We start from the raw sequence: 16,937 nt of genomic DNA, 5'->3' as shown, positions 1-16,937 counted from the left end.
TACTTTTAAGTGTATACGTTTGAGCTGACTCAAACCAGCTTTTCATATGTGTAGACAAGCTTATTTTTTATTTATCAAATAAACCTTGAAGAAAAGTTTCCAAGTTCACTTGGAGATGCTCTCAATTCAGGATTTCAGACCAAAAAAAAAAAAAAAAAAAAAAAAAACCAACCAAAAAAAAACCAATAAATCCTAATCTTAAATCAATTAGTATATGTTTCACTTCATCTCATTTATCTCATTTTAGCCTAAAACATATTTTCACAACTGTTCATAACACTGTATGTCAAAGCAACATTTTTGTGTTGATAGCATAAACATGCATTACTCCTAACAAACTTCTCCAACATCTTTGTACAAAGTGATACTCAAAAAGCACATCTGTAGTGTGGCAAAACAGGGCTTTGATGTCAAGACTCCACAGAAATGCTTCCTACTGACTAACATTCATGGAGTTATGTGAGCACATGACACAACTCTATTCCTGATGAAAAGATAGCCTTGTAAAGTATAGGGGAAAATATATCCTAACTCATCATGGTGGCCCCAAATTCATGGGGATAAAGATGACCTTTTCAAAATTACATGCTAGAAGAAAGCAAAGCCATTCAGAAATCTCAAAGGAAGTAAACTCATTCATATAATATAATGATATAAACTCAAATAATAACAAATGTCATACGTTAGGTTTGAGACTTCTGAGAATGTTTTCATGATATTCTCCAAATATGCTTCAAACAGTGTTATTCAGTCCAAAGATGCATTAATGGCTTTCTGCCTGTTATTTAAAAGTAACAAAACCCTGCTGCCCTAGAATACACATTTGTACCATTCCTTCATTATCAAAGCTGAATAATGAAATAATGTTCATCCCTAAAGTTCAACACTTCTCTAGCAGAAAAACTAAGTCAGCATTTTCGAAGAGAACTTCTTTTAAAGGATTTACAGAAGCAACATAAGTATCAATATTCACAGTGCAAACTTATATCTTTGTTCTGGTCTCTCTTGTTCACTCTGTCTCTTTTTGAATTTCCTATAAAAGCTAAATTAGGTCTCAGAGGCACTGCACCACTAAGCAAAGATCTCTTCTAGTCCATCGTAATGGAAGTAAATGTACTCAGGAGGGAGATGTACCTAAAGGAGAGACTAAAGTGTCTCCATCCTCCAGTTCTCTCATCCTTTAGACAGATATTTTCACCCCCTCCCTTCATGAAGTCCCTCACACTCATGCATTTGTCTTTCCTCATTATGGCATTCTCACTCTCAGGTGTGTAGACAGTTGAATTTACTCAACTGGGATATAAACCTTTTCTGGCATAATGTACTAAGCTACTCTAACATCTATATACGTAGCTCCAAAAGTAATGCTTGTTATTTATTTCCATGGAAACTACAATGTGTACAAAGAGCACAATAACGCCGTTTTACAGGGAGAAAAAAAAAAAAAAAAAAGTATATCAGCTACAAAACACTATTTTTTTACACTCACCATCATTTGTTATGCATTTTTCTCAGTAACGAAGAGAGCCTGCATGACATGCTCACATAAGTCCACATCAAGGGAGGTGACACACTGTTGCTGCTGCCACTGCTGCAACACACCACCCACTGCCTTACTGTGGTTATATCCACCATCCACTGTTTGGTCTCCACTAACATTCAGCAAGAAACAGTGAGTGTCAATGTGTGCCTTTTCACACAGCAACAACATGTAACGGAATACAGGCAGAGAGGTCCATCCTCTTCTATCATGCCACCAGCATCCTTCTCAGATACTGTGGGCAAATATAATAAGATAGGAGATTTTACTTTAAGAGCAGCCCACATATGTATGATTGTTTCTACAGCTTCTTCAAAGATATATATATTGAAAATAAATAACTTTTTTTTCTTCTTTTTTTTTTTTTTTTTTTTTTTTTTTTTTTTTTTTTTTTTTTTATTATTAGTATTAGGACAGAAATTTGCAGAGTATACATGCACGGTCTGATCTGCAGACTTATTATGACTTAATAACAAGCCAGTTCTGCTCTCCTTGTTATTTCCAGTCTACTGTAGCTAATAAAAATAAATAAATAAATAAATAATCTAACATTTACTTAACTTTAACGTCAGTGAATTAAAAGGTGAAGGTACAATTATAAGCATGTCTCATTATTGGGGAACACAGATTTAAATGAGAGAGGGAAAGAAATAAATGAAAAATACCCCCCAAAAATTAATTTGTATGATTTATTTTCTGTTCACCTATTAAATATATATTTTAAAGGTTTAGAATATTAAATGTACAGTGAAAACATAAAAAATAGGAATGCTGTATTCAGTTGAAAAGACCAATATACAAATACATATATATTACTTGAAATTTGCTATTATAGATTAAATGTAGATTTATGATCACCTTTTTGATTGGACATTGAGAAAACCTTGCTGCCATACATCTAAAAAGGATTCCTTTGAACTAACTTTATTGCCAACAGAAAAACACAGAATCATGTTTCAGAACAACTGATTTAATCCTGGGCTCCCTGCAATGCTTATGCACAACTGTATTTTTCAGCTCAATTTTCTATCACTGAAACCTTAAAAGTCTGGAATATGTCTGAATAGGTTTAAATATTTTTGCTGGAAATGCCCCAATAACTAGAAAATAAACCACAATTGCTTATGAGAAGTCCATAAGACAGAGAGTCTCATGTTTGTATATTAGATTGCAAGGTTTATTGTAACACATGGGAATCTCTCTATGTGATACAAAATTATAATGCTTCTTTCATTCCTGCTGTGTTCTCTTTCTGTGTCTGGCAAATTCTTTAGAGCTCTGATAAACTTTTTGAAGTTTGTAAAAGCAAACTAGAACTCTAACCACAAGAAGCAACTTGAACTATTTTTTGTATTTGCTACATATGATACTATGTTAACTTACTGTACTTCAGAAGCAAACTTATTCTCTTATCAAGTGAAATGATTTAGAATTAATGACAGATACAGAACAGACAGATATAAACAGATTGCAGATGTAGGTTCAACACCAGGTCGGTTAGTGACAGAACAAAATAAAAATGCCATGGCACTTGGTGGCCTGCTTGAAGTAAGCTGGTGGTCTCAAAACAGACCTCAATGGACTTTGTTCATAAAACAGGAAAACAAAACCCACCACATAGCGCTAATTGGCACCCCTGTTGACACTGTCAGTAGCAAGGCCAAGGTTATAACGGCCACAGGAAAAGGGTCTTTCAAGGTCAGTGTTGAGGCACAATAGTGAAATGACATGGGAGAGAGACTGCCTCAGTGTCATGGCCAGTTTGGCTCCTGGGATCTCATCTGCACCTAACGAGATCAACCTGACAAAGACTTTTGTTCAGTAACCTCACCCATACAGCTATTCAAATGAAAAAAAAAATAACCCTTCTAGAATAGTTTAAAATCTTTGCAACTTACAGAAGAGTTAACATCCTGAAGCCTTTGCCAGTGAAGAACACGTTACATATGAAGGCAAAGATAGCACTCCCTGCCTTAGAAAAAATCCTTGCCAAAGCTCCGATTTAACTAATTTGACAAAATTCCATTGCAATTTATTGTAAAAAGTAAAGTTATTTACTTTATAGAATAAAGACTTTGACTGTCTCCAGAACAGAAAGGGAACTATTACCTTCAAATATGTACGAATAGTCACATAGGGAAGAAAACGACACAAAATTACACCTTATATTGGCTGTCTTGTACACAAAGTTGTCAAAAACAAATGACCAAATACAAAAACCATTCATTCAAAAGGATAAACAGCTCTAGTATGGACATATACAAGCTCGTCTTCAACCTGCCTTTCTAAGCAGTACAATATAAAAGGATCTTCTTCCTGTTCTGCCCTTTATACCTATTCAATGGCCATTTTCCATTTAGTCAGCCAATAAAACACTATTTGTGATAGAAGCAGCTCCTTAAGTGAAGAAGCACTTACACTACAAGAATCTGAGACATACTAAAGCAACTAATAGCTCACTGGAGTTGGGGATTAATAGTAATACTGCACATAGAATGTAAAAACTTAAAAATGCAACTTCAGTGAAAATCAAAACCCATAATCATACATTTAAATGTCTCTTAGAGCAAACAATACTGGAAAAGGTATACTATTTCCTCCTTTTCCTCCTCACTGTAAACTATAAAAATACATAGATATTTAAATTTGTATGCTTATATGTGAATATATCTGGTGAAAAAGTTGCATTTTTTTTTAAATTCAAAAAATGCTAAAATAATATTTATTTTTACATATAAGAATATACTTGAATTTATTCTTTAATTCTTCAACACTTTTTTTATTAAGGAGTTTTCAAACCACCTTATGCATAGACTTATCAAAATGTCACACATTCCCTAATAAAATATGAAATCAATCTATATACACATCTAAAATGTAAAACTTTTTCACTTATCTTCCTAAAATAAAGTAAGTAAAAAGTTAATGACGGTTTAGTAGTCCATACAATAACATAATTGTTGACCTTCAGACAGTGGTCAGTATTTTCACAGAAATAACCTCATTACTTAAAAGAAAAATAATTCCTAAAGAATTTATATTATTCTTAATAGCAAAATAGAAGCATTTCCTTCGATATATTATGAAAAATTACAATATGCATTTAATAGTATTTCCTCTTTTGAAATGATTTCATCCAGTTGGTCATTTCTGCCCAAAAGATAATGTAGGTTAACACTGGGTCACAATCTGATGCATTCCCAAACATTTCAGTAACAGCATAAACTCTTCTCTGAGACGAATAACCTCCTTTAGCTCAGCTGATCCTGAGAATGGATGAAATAGATGTTAATGGATGACAGCTTGGCTCTCTGCCTGTTTTATGCTTAGGACTTACAGAAAACTACAGGGGGGAGGTGGGAAAGCAGAGAATTCATGTAAATGAAACTCCTACGCTACCAGAGTAGTTTTCCGAAAATTCAGACTTCCTTTTCATTTTGCTTATAGAGAATTCTGCGATCATTTCCTTCTGTAATGAACTCTGCAGGGTTGCTACAGAAGAGAAAGAAAATCAGGGGCAGATACTTAAAAGCCACCCTGGTCTTGGGAAAATGAAGAGCATCATGGCAGCATTCTTTGCTTCACTTTGAGGAGAGAAGATTTAAAGGAAATATTTCTATTTAAATATAATTTAAAATGTTTTGTTCTTATTAGGGAGAACATTATTTCTTTAGCATTATTATATGAAGCAGTGGAATATTTTCTCAAAAAAGAACAAAAAACAAAACAACAACAAAAAAAAAACAAACAGAAAACAACAAACAAAAAAACCCACAAAAAAGAACAAACAAACCCACAACAAATACAAAAACAAAAGCAAAAACAAAAACCACGCAAAACCCCAAACTAACAAAGCTACAGGCAAATTCTTTTACCATGCAAGAGAAAGAGCAGGTGCTAGCAACCAGGCAGTACACAGGGAAGTAGAGATTCATCTCTCAAGCACCTCTTCTATCTCCAAGGCTACAGGCACACAAATGTAATAGAGGTACATGATGGAGATGTACCCAAGCCAAGTTTTAACAGGTTATTTCTACAGCATATCCTAAACAAAAAATAAACCTCTATTTGAGAGGGAAAAAAAAAAAAAAGAAATAAAAAAAAGAGTGAAAGGGGCAAAACATTCTGTACTACATGGACATGTATCATGATCTAATGAACTAAACATCTAAACCTACATTTTCCAACACATGAATGAAACTTAGTGTCCAGCAGCTTTCTGTGTGCTCTTTAACTACCGTAGATGAAAAAAGAGAGTAAGAATGAGAGACATAAAATAAAAATACATATATATATGAAAGCTAAGGGAAAAAAAATAAAACCACAAAATCAACAAACCACTGCATTTGCTTTGATCCAGAGTTTTAAAAGATCAGGTTTGGATGTATTTTGTAAATGACATTTTAATTTTGCAAATGACTAACTTGGCTGAAACACAGTGAATGCCAAGCTCTTACAGACAGCTTACATAACTGCATATGTGATGTTCCAACTTCTAACACTTCTGAGTAGCAGAGCTCTGGATATACATAGTGAAACGAATGGAAGCGGATTTCTAATGTTAGCATTTAGCTGAATGCCAAATAGACTGAAGCCCTATTACAACAAATATAAATGCAACACCAAATAATTGGTACGAGGAATAGATTCAGATTGCATATTCCATTTTTTCTTACTTCACTCTTTCTTTCTATTAGTCCCACTTATCTGTTTATTTCTAAAAGTATTCCAACTGCAGTTAGCTCACCCTCCAACAAGTAGAAACTGAAGAGATCGGTACTTCCAAGAGATCGGTGACTGTTCTCACCACCCCTAGGTCCCCACAAAGCAAACCAAGTCAAACAAACCCCCTCCTTGTCCTTCCTTTTTCTATACTTGTCCTTCACATTTCAATTTTTTTCTTCCAGGTCCCAGGTCACTATCCTTCTTTTGAAACACCACAATTTAGAAACATTTTCTTTCCCCCACTTATTCCTTCTCATCTTGTCTTGCACTTGTTTAAATTCCCTCTTAAAATTATATATTTTTTTCCTTCAGTCTTACTGTGCAACTGAAATATCATTTCTCCCCCGTATTCTGCTGAAACATGAAAATGACATGCTGCAAAAGGTCTTACTTAGTGGGAGTGCTGTGAAGGACAGGACTCAAGAGATTGTAGCAATTGCTGATTTAGAACACATCTTAGTTCAGGTATTTATTAAAAAATAAAAATAAATTTCTTTTTCACAAAATTAAATATTAGAATTTTGGCAAACACAAATCAAGTAATTAACAGGGAAAGGATCATGAAATAAGATGGTGTAAGTTCTCTTCTGTCTTATTCTCTCAAGGTGATATTGTTTAGCTCCATCAACTAAATCATTATATTGTCAATAACCAATAAACAATATTTGACCATTAGGTTTGGACCAAAATGCTTGAGCTAAGTCTGTAGGGAATTCTATTTCAAAATTAAAAATACAGCTTGGATCAACTACAGCTCAGTTTTGCAGAGACTGCACCCTTCTGATGTATATATACACCATAAAGTACATTTCCTTGAAACACACATATGAACAATTTCTCAGTAAATCTTTGTGTGATAATTACTGTTTATCAAAATGTTTAAGTAGATATTCCACACAAAACCTCACAGAAGATTATTATTTTATTTTTTTTTTAATTATTAATTGTGAATTAAGTTATGGATAGTAGCTTCCAGTTACTTTTGAAATTTCATCTTTGATATTGCAACAGCTGCAAAAACACTGATAAAGACTTAATTTTCAATCCACAACAATAAATAATTCAATTTCATAAACATATAGTAGTGCAGAGTGATGGTAACATTCTTTAAGCCACTGAACAACTCCCAGCTTGAATTATTTTTAATGGGTCTTAATGAGCAATTCTTGATATTTATTGACATTGTTTTAATCTTCCTGCTTAATCATTTGACAAATTAATAGAATTAGAATTTTCCAAAATCAGCTATATAACTGATTGTGGTTGTTATATATTAACAACCACAACTCAGAAGTAAAACACATCCCAATAAAATAAATATGTTCAGTGTGTGGCTTTAGCTGATACTATCTCACAATTCTAGGTGCAGATTTAGGTTATTTAGAATACATAGGTATTTGAGTAAAATAATGTCAAATAATGACAGCTTGAGCATAAATACACAAACAAACTTAAATAAGCTCTGCTTGATCACCACTGGAACCTTCTCCAAAGAAAAAAAAGTTTCCTCTCCTCACAAATGTTTGATGACTGAATGGTGTCACACCTTATTAATACACTTCTCTACTGCCATTGCTTCTCTGCGCCACTAGACTGTGCTACATTTGTTCATTTCTGTATTTCCACCCTATATGAATATCTGGACTCAATTTCTGTGCATGGTCTCTCTTTCAGTTGATTCCAATTATATATTGACTCTATATCTTCATACAAATATTGAGCAAAATCCCCCAAACAATGCATGCTGAAGTAAACAATGCATTTTAATAGCCATTTTGCTGCTTCATTCTTCTTCCAGACAGACAAATACGAAAAGAAACAATAAAGCACCTGTTCCACTACTCAGATGGGATCTGAAATGAAACATTTGCTTTCCTTTTTTTCCATCTTGCTTTCAGAAGCAAAATCAGTGCTACACTGTTGAAGTATAAAAGTGCTGAAGGAAAGAGTTGCTAGGAGTGTGGCAAAGAAGCAGTTTTCCAAAGGACACCTCTGGCAGGCTCTTAAATTAAGACATTTACAGGAAGCAGTTTATTACGCAGTAAAACAATATATTTGTCAAGATGGAAAGAAAAGACAACACAAACTTATTTAAGGAACCAAAACACCACTGCTTTGTTTTTGCTTTTTTTATATACAGTTCATATACCAAGTTCATATATTCCTATATACCGATGATGTTCATCTCCAGTTAAAGATTCTCGCTGTCAATAAATCTTTCAGAAAATGATCTGTTCCATACTGAGATAGCCAACAGGAACATGCTATTGACTCCCGGGCTGAGTGTGGTTTCCAGTCATTCTTGAATGCGTATGCTAAATATCTACCCTCCCCTTAACAACCCAACTGGATAAAGCCTACTGCACTTAACCTTGTCAATGGTAATTTAATTGTTATGTATTCATATACAGCCTTGGCTTCACTATTCATGCTTTAAGTTTATTTTAGGAGAACAAGAATTTCACCTGAGACCAAAACTACCCTGCTCCAAAACATAGTTTGCTACCCTCTTGACAGCTCATTATTTTGACAGAACAGCAAACTGCAATCTAACAATCTCTTTGTCTTCTTTTGATCTAATTTTTCTTCCCCTACATGAACACCTACACAGAACAAAACAAAAACAAATAAACAAACAAAAAAAAACAAAAACAAAAACAAAACAACAAAAAAAAACCCCACACACCTCATAATACATATTATTTGTAAAAAAGTAAAAGCAGTCTAAAGCCATGGAGGATGTAAAAATTAAATGCATGAGAAAGTATGTCTTGTTTGGAAGCGTTATCCTGAAAAACAAAGTCACTCTTAGATCAACAAAGCAGGGACAAAAATCTTGAAGAGTAATTTTGGTGTGAAGATTTTCTTGTTTTGTTCAGGAAACCTTCCAAGTGATCATATAAAACTAAGCAGAATGAATTTAACTGGATTACTACCTCTTCTATAAGGAGAAGATGCATTAAAGACTGACTTTGTAACAGTCATAAAAAACAAGCTTATACCATAGCTCTCTTTTTAGACACGCTAAAATGTTATCTCATATATCATATTCATGCCTAGGTATATTATGAATGTATGTATGTTTTTTCATACATAGAGTTAAGCCTTTTTTTTTTTTTTTTTTTTAAATTTATTTTTTAAAAGCCTGCTGAATACAGTGCTGTATTCAGAGTAAACACAGCAATTAAAGTGATTTATTGACAATTGGTTAGAAAACAATGTTTTCAAATAGTTTTTTTTATACCTCCACATCAGCTTGGAGAACAAGTAACATATTTACTGACATCGTTTTCCAGCAAATAGAGATTTCCAGCTGAGCCAAGAGCTATATCTGAGCACCAAAGAGATCAAGACAGTTTGGAGAAGTTCATTTTCTTTTGTTGTTTATTGTTGTTTTGTTTTTAATACAATTACAAAACAATGGGTTTCAAAGGGACACAGAACAAACAGCCTCAAATTTAGCTTGCCCTATTTATGTGACTGGGTCCCAACAAATCTAACTGAACTACTTGCATAAACAAGGCCCATGATAGCAAAAAACAAAACAAAATAAACAAACAAAAAAAACCACAAAAAGCTACTTCAAAATGAGTTTCTCTGTCAAGCAACCACAATTACGTGATGTTTACTCTTTACTGAGCATGTCGGTTTTAGTTTTAAGTGTATATGATTAAATTCCAGATAAACATATGATTTTTAAAATGTACTACATTTTTGTGCAGTACTAAAGGCGTTGATCTTCCTTAAAAATTCTATAGATGCATTGTAATTGCCAATTCATCAAAATAATTAATCATTAACATCATAATAACCACATTTATGTCAAACTGAATTAGCTTATATACTTGCATAAGAGGCAGAAACAGCTGTCATTCTGTTTGCATAAATTTCCAGCAAAATGTGTCTGGCAAAGTTAAGCATGAGTATTACTTTAAAAATTATAGCTCCAGCATACAGAGAGGCAGCAGAAATACAAAGGGCTACACTTCCCATCCACAGGACCACTCAAATGAGCAAGCACTCCTCAGTTAAATAATAATCAAGCCACAATCATAGCTGTGATTATTCTCAATCCTGAGTATAAACAGAGTTCTGAGTATACTTATGAAAGGAATATTAGAAGCAAACAGGAAAATGGCACAATCCGAAAATGCACCTTCTGTCTGCCACCCTCAGTGACACTGCGTGATGGCGTATTCTCAATGCTGCACTACAGACTTTGCCCAGACTGCAAACAGAATCTGAAGGAAAAACAGAACTGAACTTTATAAACATGAAGCACAAGGAACAACATTTTGACATCTATAGCTTGTCTATGAAAGTCATTATGGAAAGCCCCAACTGTGCTAAACACTCAAAGCTGTTAAAATTACTCTTTAAAGGAACCGATTTAAATTCAAATGTATCAGGTTCTCTAAAATTTACACTCTGGATGAAGTTAATTTAGCAGGTTTATTACTAAGCTCAACATCAAGAGATTTAGGACCTAATGTGTAAAATAATGAGTAATACTAATGCAGTACTGTTATCTCCTGATTCCATATAGAGCTTGAGTGCTTAAACAGAATTTTATTTTTATTTTTTTAATCTACATACAATTATTTATACAACTATACTATTTAGCCTGATTTATCATAAATGCCGTTATAACACCTGTGGCTTCCCTCATTAAGTGCCCAATAGATAGGGTCGCGGGTTGAAAGGGCAGCATATGGGCTACGAAAGGGCTAGTTAACATAACCCATTATAATGGTGCACTGGTAAAGCTCATTCCTATTCATTTGATGATTAGTTCAATCAATATTTATTCCTGTGTGTTTCTTTTGTCTTCAGCTACAAAGCATGCATTCTTCAATTTCATAGCACAGACCTTGTTTGTGAATTTGTCACATTATTTGAGAACAAGGAAAACAATTTCCTGGATAGCTTGGGAATCACTCACTCCTCTGATTTTGTTTTCCTGTGTTAGGCGACCAGTGTCCATACCACCGTGGATCCTAGTTCCTCAAACTGCTTAATAACATGCAGTGCTGTTGAAGTTATACTTCATCTTCACATTTCTTAATACACATATTGCAGAATCCATGATAACATCCTATAGGCATTCCACTAGATACTGCATTTTAATCACAAAATTCTGGCAACTGATTCACTCAAAACATACCTATTTTTTGTTTCTGATATATTTTTCCCTGTATTGCTGTATCTTAAATCACAAAAGGCAAATTAAGTAATCTCTTAATATAACCATGACTACATTGTTAAAGGGGTAAATTATACCAAGTTATTGTTGATCAATGCATTTATTTGTAAAAAGGCCAATAGTGCACGTCAGACATTTTCCGTATCACAAAAGAGAATATTTCCAGCTAACGCATGCCGTATCTTTATAGTTTTAAAAATTATCACCATAATTCAGGTCACTGTATTTCTACTAATCAAAGCTCATTTTCTGCATTAGAAAATATTGTTTTTCATTATTTTTTTTTAAGTAAAAATTCCCAAGATAATGAAACAGATAGATGGTTATAAATAACGAAGCTTCAATACGCTCTCCTTCCCCCCCACCCAAACACCAGCATGATAAGACAAAGAAATACAAACACACAACACCCTCTCGGAGCATAAACTTAGTGTAATTCAACATCAAGCATTACAGAAGTATAAATAGACTCTCATGCTTCAGACTTGTTTATTCCAAACAGAGATATGTGCCTCTATATAAAAAATAAATGTTTGTATTTCCTACCACGTAACACAGTAGCAGCTTATAACTGACTCGTTATTTTCTGCACATTTACTGACACTTATTAAAAATTTACCTGCAAAGGCCTAACACCAGAAACTTCCATCACATTTCAAGAAGTCTCAATGAAGTCAAACAACGTTATTCAGGTAAGCACCAGTCGGGTGCACCACGCTGTGATGACAAATACGTTTTGATGTCGTGGGGTAGGGTATTAAGTCCGTCAAAAATCAGCATTACTTCCATTTTACCACATTTGTTTTAAATAGTCTGTGCATCTTTCTCAGTTCTTCATTTATTTATTTATTTATTGTTGTTGTTGTTGTTTGTTTGTTTTTAGGATAATAGTGCTAAGTGTTCCAAATTCAGTTGGATTTCTTATTCCTGGAATAAGAATAGATTTCATTTGCTTTAATGAATATATCAAGATTTCCTGCACTCCTCTATTAAATTAAGGAGAACTTGCATATTTCTCAGTTATCCAGACTATCAGTACACGTTACTTAATAACCTCTCTCAGCAGTACCACAAATAGGTTTTGTTTGATTCATGCTTTCCTAGTTGCAAGGATGTCAGGAAAACAGAATAACCCTATAACATCATGTAATCTGTATCATTGATTGCTCAGTCCTAACACTAACATGAGCAAGCTAGACAGAGAAACTTATCATTGGTTTCAGGGTCTTGAGTACCACTTTAAAACATCAAATGCTTTTGCAAGATTCTGAAATGAAAGCTTAAATACTTCTTCAATAAAAGGGCTACTCCATGCAACTGCTTTATGTCACCTTCACAGATCAAATAATTGTAATCACATACTGTTTTCATGCGCATACAGGTAACAAGTGCCCAGATTAAGCAGTTTGACATAATTTTTAGCAACTTGTTAACTATACGTTAATAATAATACTCAGCTGTATTATGTAAATCATTCACTAACTTCTCAGCTTTAACTTCACAAATGAATTTAACAAAAATTAGACTAAAAGATACAATCTGTAAGCCTTATTTTCCTTTTATTTATGCAGCAAGTTTATTTCAGAGCACTGAATAGCTGTCTTCCACTAAGAAGACATTTCTCATAAATTTTCTACAGTCTTTACCCCCTCATGAGGTTTTTGAGGGGTGGGGGAAGGACGGAAAGGCCATTGTGAATGCTGCTCTTTTTTATCTACATCCTACACTTTACAGAGGGAAAGCCACCAATTTCCTACGTCTCCATTCCTTGTTCAGAGGGAGAGATATGGATCCGCTCTGACCACACAGCACCAACAGACTGAGTGCGCAGCCTCCTGCACTAGACCATTGTTTAGCTGTAAATCAGCATGGCTGTGCTTCCCCTGAAGAATTTAAGCTGGAGTAAGCAGAGAGAGTCATCACTCTGAATAAGGCATGACCATAAATGCAGTGTCAGTGTTACCAATGCCATCGGGGATGGGATGGCAGCAGCCCCTGCCCAGTGCCTGGGGCAAAGAAGACAGTCAGTAGTACAGGGTGGATCTTTTTGGGCAGCTCTTTGGCCTCCATCTCTGATGTGGAGCAGGTAAGCAGCCACAGCAATGACTGCATGCCCCCAGCTTCTTGGGCTGGGAATATCATCCTGGTCAGGAAAGCCTGGGAGAAAAGCTCACAAGTACAAGAGGGCGTCTTCCTCCAAACCCAAAAACAAGTCTAACCGCTAAACTCATTAAACCCTTAGCACGGATGTTTATAGCTGTCTAAAAAGCATTAATTCACAGAAGCACAGAATCTATTAATTGTGATATTTATTTCATTTATTAGGCAAGCCACAAATGCGATGGATATATATTCTATTAGCATATAGTGTTCTCATCCATTTGATGATGTGTAAAACGCTGCTCTCATCTCTTGATGCAAGAAGTGCTGAAGTAGTCAGTGCAAAACGTGCCCAAAGAGGTGTATTACAACAGCGACTTCTGCACAAGGCTGAAAGTTGACTGCTTGTTCTCTCTGCCCTCCACCCCAACACCTTTTTCTCTCCCCACCCGTGAATTCACAAGCGTAAGCAAAATGCACAAGCTAACACGCACCCGTCGAGCTACAGCATCACCCTTCTGCACGGGCCGCTGCGGACAGCGCAGCACAGCCCTGCGGGGAGGTGCTCCAGGTGTGCCGCGGTCCCGCTCCCTGCTTCTTGCAAAAGAAAGCATCAGAGGAGCGAGGCCACCGCTCGCTCTGCTCGCAGTAAGGTGGGGAGGAGGCCAAGGCAGCACGGGACGCAGGGCTGCTCTCGGGTAGAACTGATGAGCACGTTTCGAAAGTAACTCTCTAACCACGGACTGGGTCTGCTCCCACTGCCGATACTTGATTTAAAAAGCAGAAGAGCTGCAAAGGGTAGCTGGGGGGGGAGGGGGGCAGGAAAGAGGGGGGAGAAGGGACAGTATATAGGTTTGAGAATTTCCCCCTTTTAGTTTTCTGGTGCTCTCATAAAAGAAATACTGTATGGGAAGTTCTTCCTTAGATACTCCCTGTTTCCTTAGAAAAGAAGGGAAAGAGCTTTTTTGTTTTCATGAGTTAACGTCAAAGTTACAGTTTCTATAAAGGAAAATCAGACACACGCGTGGTTGTTAGCTCTGCCAACACACGCAGCTGAAGGAACGGATAACCCGTACGAGGAAATCCTAGCTAGAAGTTGTTCCTAGCGTCTTCGCCCCCATTCATTACACAGACCGCAGATCCGGGAAACGTGCACGCCACGGGGCTGTCACTCGCGAGTGCGTTCCGCTCCCCGTGAGCCGTCCTCGTCCGGCCCCATACACCGATGAAGCCCACTTTGCTCCCCATTATCTGATGTGGGGCGAGGCGAGCGACTAGACAGAAGAACGGGGATGGAGGAGATGCGAAACATCCGCACATACGCGGAGCTGCTCATCCCACCTCTGTCTGCCCGTTTGATCCATGAAAAAGTCCGCGAAGAGCCCGTCCCCGAGACGCGAGGGAACAACACGCCCCTACGAAAGGACCGGAGTGGGATACCCAGCACGCAGCTCCCCAGACCCCAGCGACCCTTCCCCGTGCCCAGATGACCCCAGCTGTGAGGATGCTTCGCACTGCCCGGCGCAGAGAACAAGGTTCTGGCTGCCCTCCGTGAAGGAACGAACAGGGCTGCGCGGGAGGCTCTCGGGGAACCACGGAGGAGAACTTCGGGCACGGTGAGGTGGTCCCGGGAGGCGCTTCCTCCCCGTCCCATCAGCAGACCCCGAGGAGGCACCTTCTGGGGAGCCGCGCAAAGCCAAGAAAAGTCTGGAGAACAACTTTTTTGAAGGAGGGGAACAGCTCCCCTTGCAAGTAGCGAACCGGGACCACGGGACAGGCGGGCCCAGCGGTGCTGACTCTGCAGCGAGAGAACGCGCCCACCGGCAACACGGGGACGGTTTGGACGCGGGTGGGGGCCTCGAGGCACAGACATCGCCTATCAATTCCCTTCCTCCCTGCCCTCCGCGGCCCAGGGCGGCGCCGCATCTCTCCTCGCGCGGTGCCCACGGAGAGCACTTAGGAGCACTTAGGGCTGACCCCACATTTGCGCGCAGCGCACCCCCGCAGCCAAGCCTATGGGGATACGCGGCCCACCAACTTTCTGCCCCGGGCCTCCGCCTGTCACAAAGCCTCCTCCCCGGCCCTTTCCCTAGCATAGACCCGCTCCCCCTCCGCCGGCCCGCTTACCTCGCATGGTGTTGGCGACTCCCCGCTCCGCGCAGTCATGAAGCTGGGAGCCCGGGAACCGCACCACGAAAATCCCGTCTCAGAACCCGCGGAGGCGGCAGCCGCCGCGGCTCTGCTCTGTCGGGAAAACCATCCCTCCCAGGCGGCTCCGCGGGGCGCGGCTCCGCGGGTTGCCCGCCGCCGGGCGCGCTCCTCGCCCGCCCACCCTCCGCGGAGCTCTGCGGGGGATCGGCGGGGCCGCGGCTGGCTGGCAACAGGCAGGGGAGGGGGAAGGAACTGAGTTACGTTAAAAATAAAGGAAAACACACAAACACACACAAACAGGAAAAAGAGGAGGAAGAAAAGCGAGGAGGGCTGGAGGGCTGGCGGAGCATGTGCGCTTTCACATGACACCCGCGCCCCTCAGCAGCTCCCCGGTGCGGATTTCCACCGCGCAGCGACAGGGACTCAGCGCAGAGCGGGAGAAAGACCCAGGGAGGACGCGGCCGAGCGGCTTATAGCGGGGGGCGGGCGGCGCCGCCGGCACGGCCCCGCCCGCTGTCAGCGCCGCCGCCAATCGCCGCCTGCCCGGCATCGCACCCGCGGGCGGCACCGCGCCACCGCCTCCAGCACCGGCCCGGCCCCGGCCACTCGGGGGGTCCGCGCCGCACCACCCTGCGCCCGGCAACTTCTGCCGCTCGCGGCGGGTGCTGTCTGGCAGCCGGGGCTGGCTGCGGTGGCGCAGAGCTGAGTGTTGTCCGCCGGAGCTGCGGAGAAAGGTAACAGCGCTGGAAGTCCCCTCGTGCCTTAATGTTATTGTATGCTGAGAGGGTGGAGCGGCGGGGCTGCTTTGGGGTGGGAAGCGCTCACCTCGGTGAGGTTGGCCCTTGGGAACTGCTACCCCTTTCCCGACAAGAGCTAGGAAGTTTGGTGGTGATTTATTTTCTCACGAAAGAACGAATCTGGATGTCCAAACCTTCTTGCTTTCCTGCTGTAGGACATGCAGACAACGGTGCAGGAGCTGATCTGTTCCGCGCACATGCGGGGTATCTCCTGAGTTATTTCACCCCTTTTAAATTAACTCATGTTTTGCCCGTGAGAAAATTGACCACAGTCGCTTCCCAGTGCTTTCATATTTATGTTCTGTCTGGTAAATCATGGATTACAACCACAGGTCATATTGGTGTGTTGTTTTAGAAACAAGTGCCCAATGCAAAGGATAGCAGTTTCTAACTCAAACCATAAAACGAGAGAGAAGCAACA

General features: G+C 39.0%; 1 protein-coding gene across 1 annotated transcript in view; it reads right to left on the bottom strand.

Moving 5' to 3' along the window:
- Positions 1-16,167, bottom strand: part of RORB (RAR related orphan receptor B) — a 138,112-nt gene extending 121,945 nt beyond the window's left edge. The window contains exon 1 of the mRNA XM_015849152.2: positions 15,696-16,167. Within this exon, the coding sequence (XP_015704638.1) occupies positions 15,696-15,702 (7 nt within the window). The 5' untranslated portion in view covers positions 15,703-16,167. The remainder of the gene's footprint in view (positions 1-15,695) is intronic.
- Positions 16,168-16,937: the final 770 nt, after the last annotated feature.

This window comes from Coturnix japonica, chromosome Z (genome assembly GCF_001577835.2).
Source record: "Coturnix japonica isolate 7356 chromosome Z, Coturnix japonica 2.1, whole genome shotgun sequence".
NCBI classification, from domain to species: domain Eukaryota; kingdom Metazoa; phylum Chordata; class Aves; order Galliformes; family Phasianidae; genus Coturnix; species Coturnix japonica.
Note: the sequence above shows the minus strand (reverse complement) of the source record. Positions and strands in the feature narration are given on the sequence as shown.